The sequence below is a fragment of the Papio anubis genome, chromosome 6, assembly GCF_008728515.1.
Source record: "Papio anubis isolate 15944 chromosome 6, Panubis1.0, whole genome shotgun sequence".
In the NCBI taxonomy this organism is placed as follows: domain Eukaryota; kingdom Metazoa; phylum Chordata; class Mammalia; order Primates; family Cercopithecidae; genus Papio; species Papio anubis.
This window is the reverse complement of record NC_044981.1, coordinates 32,455,134-32,470,122: the sequence shown is the minus strand read 5'-3', so window position 1 is coordinate 32,470,122 and position 14,989 is coordinate 32,455,134. Positions and strand designations below refer to the sequence as shown.

Sequence of the window (14,989 nt, the reverse complement as noted above, 5' to 3'; positions counted from 1 at the left end):
AGGCCTGAGCATCGTCAAGCACAAGGTAGCACTTGGCAGATCAGCTGGGAGTCGAAGTACTGATGGGGAGGAAGGCCTCTGGCCAGCCTCTCCAGTTCTGCCGCCTTCTTCCCCCAGCTCCCTGGCACAGTGTTGTGCGCCCTCCCCAGGACAAGGACAGTCACACATCATGGCTCTAATTGAAGCCACTTCTGCAGTCTGGGGCGAGATGCTTTTGCAATCCTAAGAGGGCTGCAGTGGCTCCCTCACTTCCCCTGCTGCCTGCCTCTAACCAACTGAAAGTTTTCAAGCCCCCTCCAGGAAGGAGGCCAGCTGGCTCTGTGGTTGGTTAAGGGATTCTTCCCTACTCTCACTGCAGCCTACTGACCAGGAGGCCACCTGTTACACTTTTGCCAACCAGTGCTGGAGGGAGACCAGTGGGTGGGGTGTTTCCCTAGCCTGGTGGGGTTCTTAGGTGGTAAGGGGGCTCTGTGGAAAGTGTCCCTCGGACAGGCTGTGAGATCTGGGGCAAATGGAATCACCTAACTGGGCCTTAGTTTCTCCCCTTGTTATACACTTGCACCAGGAGCAGTGGGGTGTGCAAATGAACATGCCACATGGGGGCATACGACACGTGCGCGCGGATGTGTGAGGTTCCAGTGACGCACCAGGGTGGGAGTAGCGCGCCCCTCTGCGTCCCTGTGCTTTGCTGTACTTTTCTGGGTGTGTGTTGGGGAGGCTATGTTCCTGACCCTCCCCCTCTGTGGTGAGAAGGGGTCCCCGCCATGTCCTCGGGGTAGGCGAGCTGGCAGGCGCACTGGGAGGAGGAAGAGGGGGGCTTCCGGAAGAGGGCGCCGGTGGGGTGTGGTGGAAGGGGAGCTGCCAGCAGGGCGGGTGTGGAGGGGTGGCGGAGCGCCGCGAGAGCCCTGGCCTTCCGGAGGTGGAGGTGTGGGGTAGGGGATGGGCTCCAGGTGCTCTCTCTTTAAAAGGCCGGCGGAAGCGCCGTGAGCCTGGCCGGCACTTTCAGCGCAAACTTGCGGGGCTGGGCTCGCGCCTCCTCGGGTGCAGCAGCGGCTGTGGGCGCCGGGGCCAGCGGCTGCGGCTCCCTCGCCCCCTTGCGCTTCCCGGCGCTCCCGCCCTCTCCCGCAGCCTCCCCTCTCAGCGCCTTCCTCGCTCTCTCGTCTCTCGCTCTCTCTCTCGCTCGCTCTCCAGCGCGCTCTCTAGCTCGCTCTCATTTTTTTTTCCTGCTGCTGTTGCCGCTGCCGCGGCGCCGCGAGGCGCCCGCACCTCGGCCGGCTGCGCTCGCTGGTCGCTCCCGCTCCGCTCCCTTCCCAGCCCGGAGCTCTCGGCCAGACTCACTCCCCTTGCCGCCTCTCCCTCTCCTTCCGGCTCGGACTGCTCTCGCTTGCTTGCTTGCCGGAGCAGCAGCCGAACGCCGCGCGCTTGGCGGCGGCTCCGGCCGGGCGGCCGCCAGCTCATCCCTGCTGCGTCCCGGACTCCGGGCGGCTCCGCGGCGCGCTCGGTCCGCAGCGTCAGCGCCGCCCGCCGCGGCCCGGGCTCTGGGCACCGCGAGAACCGTGCCTCCGGCTGTCGCCTGCCTGCGCCCCCGGGGCAGGCGGCACGCAGCCGACCCCTCGCCGCGGCTTAAACCTTGCTGGCGCGCGGTGAGTTGTGGCCCGAGGGGGACGGACAGAGGGGACCGTGCCCTCCGGCCTCCTGGGGCGAGGGCTGCAGCGGGGACATCGGGGCTCAGGGAGGTGGCCTCCGGCGAGCTCCCGCGCTCGGAGTGCCCCGAAGAGAGCCGGCGCCCCTGGAGCCCTAGGGGCCGGAGAGCCCGGGACCTGAACTAGAGGGTCTCCCCTTGGGGCTAAGGCAGGCTTTCCGGATGCCCCTGAGGGAGGAAATGGGGCAGAGGCTTTTTTTTTGCGGGCCCGGTGGAAAGTACTGTCTCTGCATACAGGGGCTTCCACAGGATAGAGGGTCCTACCAGCTTTCAGGTAGGGGCGGCGGCATTAGCGCATCCCAGTCTGCGGAGAGGCAGGACAGGCGGGGGCGCGGGGCATTATTTGCACCTCTTCCCGGCAGTCTCCCGGTGAGAGGGCACCCAGCCTCGCGCGCCTGGGCTCCTTTCTCAGGCACCACGTCCGGCTCCCGTGCCCGCCCCAGCGCCGCCTTCGCCACCGGCCGGAGCCCGGCAACCGCTTGCCCGTGGCCTCGGCGGGTTGTGGGGCTCTCCAGGGTCTGGGGTCTCCCCGCAGCCCCAGGACTTCAGGGTCAGGCTCTTTCCGGACACTCGGGACCGTCCCTCCCCGGGACCCTGATGAACCCGCGCGTGTACGCGGCCGCCGGGCGAGCGGTCCGGACCGGCCGTGGTCTCTGTGTGTGCATGTGTGTACGCGCGTGTGTGCTGGGGGTCCCCGCTCCGGGGTCGGTCTTTCCCGGCGCTCGCAGGTGGGAGCCGTTTCCTCCCCGCGCGGGGGTGGGGCCGGGAGGTGGAGGCCCCGACTGCGAGAGGCGCCCCCGCACCAGGGCGGTCTGAGGCTGTTGTGCTGAGATGGGGCAGCAGCATCGGCGGCGGCAGGGAGTCCTGAGGCCCGAACGTAAGAGCGCCCCCTGCCCCTAGGCCCGAGTGACATCCCGCCCTCAGACTTTCAGTCCCTTTTGGAGGAGGCACCTTGCTTCTTTCTCCCCTCCCGGCCCCTGGCGCGGGAGAACACGGCCTTTCCGGACACCAACTGAGCTGCGCTTGCCTAGCTGGGTGCCCGAAGCCACGTGTCTGTCAGAGCGGTGGCTGCCCCTGGCAGAAAGCCCGAGGAGACAAGCAGGGAGGGGCGTGTGTGTTTCCATCATAGTCCCTCACCTTGTCCGTTATGGGGTGAGTGGGGGCCTAGGGCAGGCGGGGAGGGCAGTGCGTCCAGGGTCTCCATAGGGAGCACCCCATCCCACACCCTACCATTCTGCAGCGCTCAGCCTCCCGCCCCGGGGCCAGCCAATGGTGGACGTGAAGAATGCCCTCATTCCCATCTCCCCACACTCCCGGGATGTGTCCTGGGCTCGCCCCACTTTCCCCTGGATCCCAATGGGATGCTGGGCCTCAGACTGTGGGTCTGCATGCTCAGCTCCTCGGAGTCCAGAAGGGCCTCAGGGCCTTCCGACCTAAGGTAGGGGGAAGCTTCCATGAAGAGGGGAGGACTAGAGAGGCGTCTAGGCACTCCGCAGAGGCATCTGGGCACTCCGGGGTGTGATCACCCACAGCGCAGGGGCCTCATCACTTCTTCTTGGTAGGCCCTGAGGACTGTTGAACCAGTCCTCGAAATGGGCCTGGCTGCGGTTGGAGCCTTGTCCCCTCTCCCACTTCCTGGAAGGCCTCACCAGCCCTTAGTCAGATCCTGTCTTTGTGGTGGGGTGGGCAGGAGACTTTGAGGATGGTGCCTCCAAGCCTCTGCTCAGCCCTGGGCCGGACGTGATGTCTGCTTGTGAATTGGGTGGCCACTGTCTCGTGTTCCTCCAACTTCCGTCCTTTTACACATAAGCTTTTACCTACCTGCCAATACCTTCACAGCTGTCAGGGACAAAAATACCCTAAAAGTTATCCCCTCGCACCCCACACCTTAGCCACTTCAGGGACTACCCTTTCCAGGGGCATCTGCATTTAAGAGAGACGGGAGAGGAAGATGGCAGTGCTTAACCCAAAGGAGGGCTCTACTCTACTCATGGATTCTCAGGCATTTTCAGGAGCCAGATACATTGCGGGATGGGGGGGGGGGGGGGCGGGGCGGCATGTAGCTCCTCACTAAGCACAGGTCCTGAGCAGGCGGAGGGGAGGTGGGAGCATGTCAGGAGTTGAGCTGCTTTCTGGGCCTCAGGGGCCTTGCGTAGGCCGCTCCTCCTACCCCCCCCCCCCCTGCCTCCTCCCCCGACCTGCGTCTGGGCGGCTTCATTCCGTTGGAGGCGTGACGTCTCTGGGAGGGAGTGCCTTGCACAGCGGCAGGCAGCCCGAGGTAGGTGAGAGAGCGAGCGAGCAAATGAGTGAGCCCGGGACTGAGCAGTGTGCTATCCAGAAGGGTCAGAGGGCCGGGCTCAGGCCCAGAAGGGCTCTGCAGCCCCCACCCACTTCCTGAGGGGTCCACAGTCCAGCGCCAGGATGTGCGGCCACACCCATACCCGCCCTGCCGCAGGGGGACAGCTGGCAGCAAAAGATGGGAGCAGAACCCACAGACTTCTGAACTGAATAATTACAGCCAATAGATGTGTCCTCTCTCCTAGACAAGTGTGGAGCCGGCAGCCTCTAATTACCACCCACCCCAAGATATCTGCCCACCCCACTGTCCTCGTCTGCTCGGCCTAGAACCCAGCTTTCCAGTGGGCAGGCCGCACTGGCAGCCTGGGCAGCTGGGCCTGCTGGCTGCTGGCTGGAAGGTTATCTCACTTCTGCTGAGTGGCGGCTGCCTTTGCCTCCTGAAGAAGGCATGCGGGGAGCCGGCATCGGAGCTCTGGCCCCTCACTGGGGCTGCAGAAGGGCTGCTGGCTGTCTTGGCAGCCTAACAGGGCTTGCACTGGTGGGCAATGGGCCTGGAGCAGTGGACACCAGCTCTCTGTCACTCCCACTCAGCCTGATGGCTCCTGGAAAGAACGGAGAGGGCTCATTTCCTTAAGTGTCACCTCTGCCCTAATTAGCAGGGGATTATAAAAATTAAGTTAGAGGGTTTGCTGCCTTTGGTCCTTGTAGAGTGCAGGCTGCTTTTTCTGGGTCCTGTGAACCGTCTATGTCTGTCCTCTCTCTGTGTACTGTCTCTGGCCTCCCTCTCCCTACTGCCTCCCAGATGAACCTGACGCTGGTAGCTCCTCCTTCACAACCAATTCCTTCTCCCTGCCTGCCCTGGGGGCTTCTGCCTCTGTTTCCACTTCTCCCCTCCACCTGGCTTGCCTTGCCTGAGCCTGCTCCTGGAAGGGAGGCATGTCAATGGAACTTGCTTAGAAGAGATGTAGTCTGCCAGCCAGCAGCCAGCCCACCCCACCTCCTCACCTGCAGGCCTGAGAGACTGTTCCAGTCTGTCCATGTTTCTCTTGGCTCCCTGGAAAAACGAGCACCACAAGGATAGTAAAAATCACCCCTTAAATTAAAGCTGATGACTCCCGTTGAAATGTTTTATTATTAACCTCACCATTTAGCAATCTCGTGGCAGCAGTGAGGCATAAATATATGTGTACACACGTATATTAAATAAATTGGGGAACGTAATGCATAATGACATTATCTGGACCCCATTCAATTAAGGTAGATATTATCTGTGGTAATTGGGAAATGCCAGCCCATGCCATTTGGGGCCGAGCCACGCTGACAGGCAGGCCGTGGTGTCTAGTTAAGGCTCTCAGTTCTCCCAAGAAGGCACTGGCCGCGCATTGGCTGTGATGACAGTGAGTCCCAGGAGAGCTCAGGCAGCTGCTCTCCCTGGGCTGGGCCACCAGCATGGGAATCAGGAGGTCTGGGTTCCACCCAGTCCTTCACACTCGGCCCTCCCAGCCACCCCTCTGTTCCTTAGGGTGACACAGGCTAGCCCTTGAATCTGTTTCCTGGTTGGGGGCATGACTTCTAGTAAAAACTCTGTCATTGCCACAGGGTTATTTTTAGGTTTAAATATAGAAATAAATATTGGAGACTTGACCTGATTCCTGAGCTTGTGGAGGGTGATTGCTTCTCAGGTGCCACTCACTGCCCCTTTTCAGTGCCTGACCTCGGTGCAGCTGAGGGATGGAAGTCTCCCCACCAACCACAGTTATGTTCTTGCAGTGCAGTTTGGATGTTGATTGGGCTAAGCCAGTGACCCCAGCTTTCCAGGGCAGTGCTGGGTTGTTGAGGGGACAGGAAGAGGGAGGAGAGAGGAAGAAGCAGTATTAGTGGCAAAGCTCACAGTAGTAACAGCTGCAAACAAAGACACTTGCCCACTTGGGTCTTATGCTGGAAAACTGGAGACGGTGGCATGTAGGGATGGGGAGGAGGGGCCTGGGGGTCTGTATGGTTGGGACCTACTGGGTGGAGGAGATCCAGGCAAGCATGAGCCTGGTGGCTGGTCCCCTGGCTCTGGGAGAGGAGGAAGGTCAGGGTGGGGCATTGTCTAGGCTGAGCAGGGGGACCCAAAAGCTGATGAGATGTGCTTGCCTTGTCGGTGGGACTTGCTGCTGTGAGCTGCTGTGGCCTTTCCAGGTGGCTGTCCTTCTAGGTCTCAGGTTTCTCTGGTGATGAGTCCCTGCCTGTGCTGTGCTCAAACCCTTCCGTGGCCCTTCATTTCCCTGTCCACACTGTGGTCCATAAGGCACCTGTTGATCTTGTGTTCCGGACCCTCTCTGACATTGCATCAACCCTCTCCCCACTGCTCCCTGGTCATGATGGCCTCCTTGCTCATCCTCGAACATCAGGTGCCCGGCCTATGCCCACCTCAGGGCCTTTGCACTTGCTGTTCTTTCTCTTTGGAATCCTCTTCTCCCAGATGTTCACATGGCTCATGCCTTTACTGCTTTTACTCTAGGATCAAATGCCATATCCTCAGAGAAGCCTTCCCTGATTTTTCTTTTCTAAAAAAAATCTTCTGGTTCATTCATTCCCTGTCCCCTTACCTGCCTTATTTTTTGTCATATCCCCTGATCTCCTGAAGTTCCAGCTGTCTATGTGTTCATGTATTTGTTGTCTGTCCTGTGCCCACCCACTTTGGGACGTGCGCTCCACGGCCTGTGCCCACCCACTTTGGGACGTGTGCTCCACGGGGCAGGCATTTGTGTCTGTTTCACTCCCAATGTTTCCCCGGTGCCCAACCAGAGCAGGGCCTGGCGCATAGTGGGTGCTCAGAGCACCTTTGAATGTCACCCTGAGGGACTGAATGGCTGTGGCAGAGGGGACTGTCTTCTGTGCTTGAGCACACAACAGAGTTGTGAGAATTCAGTGCTAGGTCCGAGTGCCACTCTGGACTGGGCACACTGCTGCAGATCCCCTGTCCTGGGCTCTGCTCTGGGCAGGGACCTGGCTTTGCCTGGTCACTTACTGAGCCTTTCCTGTGTTCTGAATCTTGGACTGGGCATGGGGGACATAGAGATGAGGGCAGTGCTGTCCATGCAGGCCTTTAATGTGCTCCCAGCCTCGTCATTGTTAACACAAGAGAGGTTCTGTGTTGTGTCATTAACTGCGGAGGAAGGAGATAACAAGAATTGTAATAATCAGGTCAGGCTTCCTGGAGGAGGAAGGATCTCAGCTGCTTCTTGAAGGGAGAGCTTCACAGAGAGGAGGCTGGAGGGAATCATAGGGAGAATGCAGGGGCAATGGATTGAAAGTTTTCTGCGCCAAGTTTCCACTGGCATTAGGCAAAAGAATTACTCCCTCCTTCCTCCCTCCCTGCTCTCCTCTGGGGCATTCCACCCCATGCCCATCACAGAGACAGTCGCCTCTGAATCAGGGCCATGTTGTTTTGGCAGAACAGGGAGGGGACAGCTTGTGGAGTGGGGTCTGGGGTTTCTGGCATCAGGCTGGTGAGCTGGAGGAGCTCAGCGGGGAGGGAAAGGGAAGAGGATTGGGGCTAGACCCCCACTGTGCCCTTCTTGCTCTTAGCTCTTAGCACGTGGCTGTGGCCATTCTGGCTGACTGCCTGGGAGCAGGGCTTCTCTTTAGGCAGAATAAAGCCTCAGCTGGCCTTGGGTGGGTTGAAGGTTCCAAGTTGCCTTCTCATAGCTCAATCAGTCCTTAGTTTACCTGCCTGAAACTATGCCTCACATTCCACTATTAGAATCATTCCTGTGGGTTAAAGAATTGCTTATGGAAGGGGCCTTAAACCCAGAAATAGATTACTTGAACGAGAGGCCCAGGAATCATTTGGTTCACATCACATCATTCATTCACTTCCACGAAGCCTGCTGGGGATGCCAGGCTCTGTGCAGGGCTGGGCTGCAGAGGTCAGCACAAAGAGGGCTGTGCTGCTAGAATTTCAAGCGCTAACTGGTTATCCCCCTACCCTATGGCCTGGGAGTCACAGTGTGGCTGGCAGGGGTGGCACCGTTCTGACAGTTCTGACGACCGATTCCTGTCCTGTCCTACAAACCACACCTCTGCCCAGCCAGTGGGGGCCCAGAGGAATGGCAGAGGGGTCACAGAGGTGAAGGGAGGGAAGAGACCTCCAGTTCTCCCTCATTTCCCCTTTGGGACAGTGGCACTGCCATCCCCCTTCTGGGAGATGCGGTATGTGGGCGATGAGGCATCTAAACAGCTCGGGAATTGAAACCAGACTCCACACAGCCATTCACAATTCTCAGCACTCCTGAGCACCTGGGCTGGGTGGGCCCTGCAGAGGCAAAGGTGAATGGAGATGAAGGAAGTGCGGGTGGGAACACAGAGAAGGTTGGGAGCTGAGAGGAACGTGGGAGGGAGCTCTTGGCCTGGCTCTTTTTGCTGAACCCCAAGGGGCTTGGGCCTGAGTCCCCAAGCCCCTTTCCTATGGGAGCTGACCCTCAGAGGGCCAAGAGCAGGAGCCGGGGGCTCTGGCAATGACCCTGACCCTGGGGAGCAAAGGACAAGGTTGTTCCCTCTATTTGCCCTTTATTCTGGTGTTTGGGTTTTATTCTATTTTCTTAATTTTGGAAGAATAAAAGGAAACTCAGTGAAAAATAATTGGGGGTTTGGTAAATCACAGCAGTTCTCTTCGGATCTGGTTGTTGTTTTGTGGTTTGTGGTTCTTTCTGGCTTGGGCCCTGGATGCAGGGGGAAGGATTGAAGTTGGAAAAGCATGAAGGTCCTGCTTGTTAATATTATACTAAGAAGTGGGCTGGGCAAAGTGACTGACACCTGTATTCCCAGCACTTTGGGAGGCTGAGGCTGGAGGATTGCTTGAGCTCAGGAGTTCGAGACCAGCCTGGGCAAGCAACATAGTGAGATGTCATCTCTACAAAAAAAAAAAAGAAAAAATTACCAGGGCATGGTGGTGCATTCCTGTAGTCCCAGCTACTCAGGAGGCTGAGGTGGGAGGATCGCTTGAACCTGAGAGGTCGAGGCTGCAGTGAGCCATGTTTGCACCACTACACTCCAGCCTAGGCAACAGAGTGAGACCCTGTCTCAAAAAAAATTGGGGGCGGGGACTTAGAAGTGACCACAAGGCAGGTTCCTGGAGTCCCTGCACAAAAGCCCTAGATATCAGAGAGGTCCCAGCTGGGATGTGTGGGGACTCCCCCCATCCCCCTTACTCTGACTGTTAGTGGGGGGAAAGGGATAGCCTGCAGCTGTCCCCAACCAGCTCCCCTCACATCCCCATTCACTGGAAAGAATGTTCTGGAAAACACTGTTGGCCTGAGAGTTATTGCTGTGTGGAGGTGACCCAGTTGCTCTCATCCCTGCCTCTCAGGGCTCTCATTCCTCCATGCCTGGCTCTGTCGTCTCCTGGAGCCAAGGAACCTAGCGGAGCCAGAGAAGAGGAGAGAGACTGGGAGAGGGTGGTGGGGAAGGGAGAGGGAAAGGAAAGGGGAAAGAGGCCTGTCTAGGGGTGGGGCCCACACTGGCTTGGACTCACAGTCATCCCTGCAATTTTACCTGGGGAAGGATGCCCCTAATTGACCCAGGCTTGAGCTCTCCTGGCTATTTTGGAATTGGCGGGGGAGTGTCTGAAAACTGGGCAAAGGACTTTAAAGAAGGACCCCTTCTATGTGCCCCCAGCTCCCGCCTCTGCAGAAGGAAGCAGGCCCTGCCGGGGAAGGGAGCATCCACCTGGCCCCCACCCCAACCCACCCCACCACATCCAGCCTCTGCTCTCAGTGGCTTCTTTCACTCATGGGGTATTTTTACTTTTCCCTTGTTCCTGTTACATGATCAAAGGAGGGAGGGGAAGCTAAAAGAGGCAGTGGCTTGCCCAGTTCTCTGGAGAAGCTCAGAAAAGGCAGGCCTGGTGGGACTGAGGGGTGGACAGGGACCTGTGGGCAGGGGCTGGGACCCAGTCCTGTGGGAGGGAGGCCTCGCAGGGGATCTGACCAGCCTGGGGCTCCAGGCTCTTGATTCTAGTCTGCGGGTGTTTGCCTTTCTCCTCTTGGAGGCCTCCTTCCCCCATGGTGTCTGCCCTTCCCCGTGTGTGTATATATATGTGTGTGTGTGTGTGTGTGTGCGCGCACGTACTGCTCAGCCCAGACGTGCTCTGGCCTCAAGGAGAAGCCTGTGTGAGCCCTCACAAAGGATCTGGAAGCCTGAGCAGGGCCTGACTGTCAAAAGCTGCTGTGTACTGGTCTCCCAGCCTGAATCTGCCCTGCTGTAGCCCCGGCACACAGCCTGTCATGATGCCAAAAATCCCTCCGTTTGAAATTCATGGAAACCGATCATAAACTCACAGGACGTTAGAACTGGCAAGGCCTGAGAGATCCTCTGGGCCAGCACAGAGGAGCAGCCAGGGGCACAGGCAGCCTGCACAAGCTCTGTGCCCCTGGCTAGATGTCGCTTAAGCACTTGGTGCCTTGCCTTCCTCATCTGTGAGATAGGGATAAAAATACCATGTAGCTCATAGGGATGTGGGGATTACATGAGAAAATGTAGGTAAAGCACTTAGAACAGTGCTTGGCACATGGCAGTGGTTATCATTTGCTGTGATTTCTCCACAGGACACCGTCGGCATTTGGACAGGATGGTGTTTAACTGTGCAGGCTTTCCCACCCACAGCTGGCCAGTTAGCATCTGTGCCCCTTGCCTGCACACAGGCTAGTAGCTGACTCCCCCCCATCATTGCAGCAACTGAAAATATGTCAGCAGGGACAGTATGGCCCCCAGATTGGATTCTACTCCAACGCACCCATTTTACAGATTTTCCCGAGAGCTAGCAGGGATGCGCCTTATCTCTAGCTACTGCAGCAGGACCATAAGATTCATCTGTAGCTCTTCTGGTTTCTCTCTTCTGAATTACCTGGTACTGGCATTAGCAACTCATACCCCGCCTCCTTTCACTCTCCATAGCCATCTAGGACAGACATCTTGTAAACTCATTCACAGGAAGGCATGAGTGATGATGAAAGCTCCATACAGGTGCAGCTCCCCACTTTGTATTTTAATGGCTCCTAAGCCTTCCCCAAAGCACTGGCCTTGGCCCCCAGTCCTAGGTCCCCAGCTCCTGGCTCCAGGGGAGAGGGTGGTATTGTGAAACTTTCTTCAGCTTTGCTGGGGCTTCCCAGTGTGGCTGATGCGGCTTCCAGTCCTGGATGCATCTTGGTTCACTGTGTGACTCTGGGAAAATTATGTGATACCTCTGGGCTACTGGTTCACCTGCAGCATGGGGCCAGGGAGAATTAGTAGCCATATTCTTGGTTTCTGAGGAGGTAATGTGAAGGGAGCATTTTGAGGAAGGAGTGAAATGTGAAATGAGGGTCTAGAAGGCTGGAGAAGCTCAAGAGCTGAGGCTGGACTCTGGGGGCACTGCAGCTTCCTTCCCTCCCCTTGGCCCAGAACTGGAGCAGTCAGGGCCTCTGTAGGGGGAATGACAGGTGGGGCAGGGATGACCCTGAGACCACTGCTTGGTCTTGATGGAGGGACCACATCTCTGGGGAAGCCTCTCAATCCCAACACAAGCTCCTCTTCCAACTGCTTGGGGAAACTGAGGCACAGAATGGACAAGTGACTTGCTGGTTTTCATTTGCCAAACCCCTGGGGAAGGGGGCCTTGGATTTGGCCCCCAGCCAAGCCCTGACTCAGCTTCCATCTCTTCTCCCTGTGGCCTCCGAAGTGGTGGGGAGGGAGGTTGCTGGCTTTGAATGGGGAGGCTGGGGTGAGGGAAGGATCCCCCAGGGGAAATTAGCCCAAATTAGCAGTGAGAATGAGGAAGGGCTGGTGTTCTCTCCTCTACCCTTGCAGATAAATATTTAATCACAACAACAATAATAATGATGATGATCTTAATAATGTGCAGTAGCTCAGGCCGTAACCCGAGCCCCACTCTCAGAGGGAGGAAGTAGGGTGGGGAGAAAGAGCAGTGGAGAAATGGAGAGATGAAGAAAGTCAGGAGAGGGAGGGAGAGAGGGAGAGAGGGAGGACATGCAAGCTGAGTGGAGGCCTGCTCCTCATGCAGGGGCTGCTGGCTTTCCCCTGCCCTGCCTGGGGTAGCTGTGTAGCTGGGGTGGAGGCAGGAGAGTGCAGGGTTCACCTTGAGCTCCCTGATTCAAGATGAAAATCCAGAACCCCCACAGCCTCAGCTCCTCCCTGGTCTTCCCTTGGCCCAGCCTACACCACTACATTCCAGGATGATTTCTTGAGGGGGCCTTATTTGCGTTCCTGGGTCTCTGAGTCCCTGAAGAGCCAAAGTGTCTTGGGTTCCAGAGCTGAGAGCAGGGAAGCTGGGCTGCAGTAGGCATTGTCCAAGCTTTATCTGAGCTTGTAATTAAACTGCACACTCCCTGTGTGACTCAGGCAAAATGCTTTCCTGCTCTGGACCTCAGTTTCCTCATCTTTGTAATGAGATTGGGCCCATAGGACCTGTTTCTTGCTCTCCTTCATGTGGGTGTGTTGAGGAAGGCCCCTCTTCCTCCCAAGCCAGTTCGAGGCTGTTCCTGGGGACTGTGCTCTCTGATGCCCGGGCTACTGATGGCAGTGGGTACAGGCCTTAGGAAGCTTCAAACATGACCTAATTTCTGCCCTACACTCTCCCATTTAAGCCAGAGTTGAGCAACGGCGGAGAGGAAACCAAGTACAGGAGATTTATGGAGTCTTTGGCGATAACCTCTAGCATCTCCTTCTCTCAGGCTCCTAATGAGAGATGAGACTAGCTAATGTCTTCTTTGGGCTTCTGTTTGATACTCTGTCTCTCTTTTCCCCTTCTAAGGTTGGTAGGAGGAGAGGATTGGAGCTGTTTTCTCCTTGATGCCAAGATACGCCAAGCTAGGAGCACTCTGCCCTTTCCACAGTCATCCACCGAGAATAGGCCTGCAGGACGGGACAAGGATCAGAGCCTTCCTGCAACCCCGGCCACTGTCTGCTGTCTGTGGGCCTGGACTGTGTGGGCAACTGCGCTTGGCCCGAGTGACAAGGAGGTGGGAGAGGGTAGCAGCATGGGCTATGCAGTTGGCTGCCCTCAGTCCTCCTGCTGCTGAAGCTGCCCTGCCCATGCCCACCCAGGCCGTGGGGCCAGGGGCCTGCCAGGGCTAGGAGTGGGCCTGCCATTCATGGGTCTCTAGGGATTTCCGAGATGCCTGGGAAGAGAGGCTTGGGCTGGTGGTGGGCCCGGCTGCCCCTTTGCCTGCTCCTCAGCCTTTACGGTCCCTGGATGCCTTCCTCCCTGGGGAAGCCCAAAGGCCACCCTCACATGAATTCCATCCGCATAGATGGGGACATCACACTGGGAGGCCTGTTCCCGGTGCATGGCCGGGGCTCAGAGGGCAAGGCCTGTGGAGAACTTAAGAAGGAAAAGGGCATCCACCGACTGGAGGCCATGCTCTTCGCCCTGGATCGCATTAACAACGACCCGGACCTGCTGCCCAACATCACGCTGGGCGCCCGCATTCTGGACACCTGCTCCAGGGACACCCATGCCCTCGAGCAGTCACTGACCTTTGTGCAGGCGCTCATCGAGAAGGATGGCACGGAGGTCCGCTGTGGCAGTGGTGGCCCACCCATCATCACCAAGCCTGAACGCGTGGTGGGTGTCATCGGTGCTTCAGGGAGCTCGGTCTCCATCATGGTGGCCAACATCCTTCGCCTCTTCAAGGTCAGTGCCTTGGTTAGTCCCCTGAGGTGCTCCTCCCCCAGCGGTCTCTGCCTGCCACACGCCAGGGTGCCAGGCCTGGCCGACCAGCCCCTTTTTCCTCCTCTTTTCCTCACTCCAAGGGACAGTTTTTTCCTCAGAGCAGTATCTGAGAATTTGGGGCAGCTCTTCCTGGTTTCAGTATGTTGTCTTGTGGTCTTAGCATAGGCACAGCAGAGTGAAAGGCATCGGGACCCAGCCTTGTGGTGCTGACCGAGGTGCTGAAACAGCACCTGCTGCTGGAGGCTTGGTGAGCAACTCCACTCCTCTCCAGGGAATTCTGCACCAGGAGGGAAAAGGATGTTCTGGAGAATGACAGAAGGGAGGAGGAGATAGGTGGACAGACAGATAAAAAGATAGGCAGGTGGATAGACAGAAAGGCAGACAGATAAGAAGAATGGAAATATGAATGCTGGAGATTGCCAGGGAGAAAAAGCAAGATTTTTGTTTTGACATTGTTTTCATATAATTGCAATTCCCAAGAAAGATATGTTTTTCTTCTGGGTAGTTGAGGAAGCCCCCTGTGGCCCTCCTGTCCCACCCGATATTATGGTTGGAGAATGTGTCCTCATTTTTTGGATGGGGTGTGGGGCTGCTGAGCCTGCAGAGAATGCAGATGAGGACGGGAAAACTGAGGCCTGAGAGAGTAGGCGGTCTCTGTTTCTGGTGCCCTGGGCCCTGAACCAAGCTTCCCTCTGTGATTTCCTTCCTTCTGCCCTTCTTCCCTGCACACCTTTCTCCCTTTCCTTCTGGAATCCCTCCCAGCCCCCTCCTTGCCGCCTCCTTTCCTCTCTTCCTGGGGCAAGAGCTGCTGATTTGCAATTCAATTGGAGCCAAGTGCTTCGCTAAGCTGCTAAAACAACTGAAAGCTACCGGGTAGAGAGAAAAACATTACAAGCATTTTACCAATAATTATGTGCCCGTTTCTCTCTTGGAGCCTGCCTTGTTTGCTCTGTGTGTGTGTGTGCGTGTGTGTGTTTGTGCATGTTTGTGTGTGTGGGGAGTGGAGGAGAGAATGGGGAGAGGGAAGAGGAAGGGACACAGTGGAAGCTGCTTGGTCCCTCCCTCACCCTGGTGTCAGATTGTTGGCCTCTGGAGTTGACCTTTGTCTCCCTAAAGTCTCCAGGGCTAGGAAGTAGACTGAGAGAGGCTGTTTTGCACCAGGCACGGTGGGGAGAGCTGAAGCTGGACCACTCTCACCAGAACTCTTTCTGGAAGCCATTGGCCCACTTCCCATGATGCATCAGGATTTGGGGGCATGTCTGGGGGCCCGG

General features: G+C 57.4%; 1 protein-coding gene across 5 annotated transcripts in view; it reads left to right on the top strand.

Annotated features, from left to right (window-relative positions):
* Nucleotides 1–988: 988 nt before the first annotated feature.
* Nucleotides 989–14,989, top strand: part of GRM4 (glutamate metabotropic receptor 4) — a 124,453-nt gene continuing 110,452 nt past the window's right edge. The window contains exons 1-2 of one of the 5 annotated variants that reach the window (XM_021937144.2): nucleotides 989–1,643; nucleotides 12,798–13,679. In XM_021937144.2, coding sequence (XP_021792836.1) covers nucleotides 13,161–13,679 — 519 coding nt within the window. In that variant the 5' untranslated portion in view covers nucleotides 989–1,643; nucleotides 12,798–13,160. Of the gene's footprint in view, nucleotides 1,644–2,516; nucleotides 2,580–3,903; nucleotides 3,981–12,797; nucleotides 13,680–14,989 lie in introns of those variants that run through there. The other 4 variants (XM_017957806.3, XM_021937145.2, XM_017957808.2 and 1 more) reach the window with 4 other exon arrangements.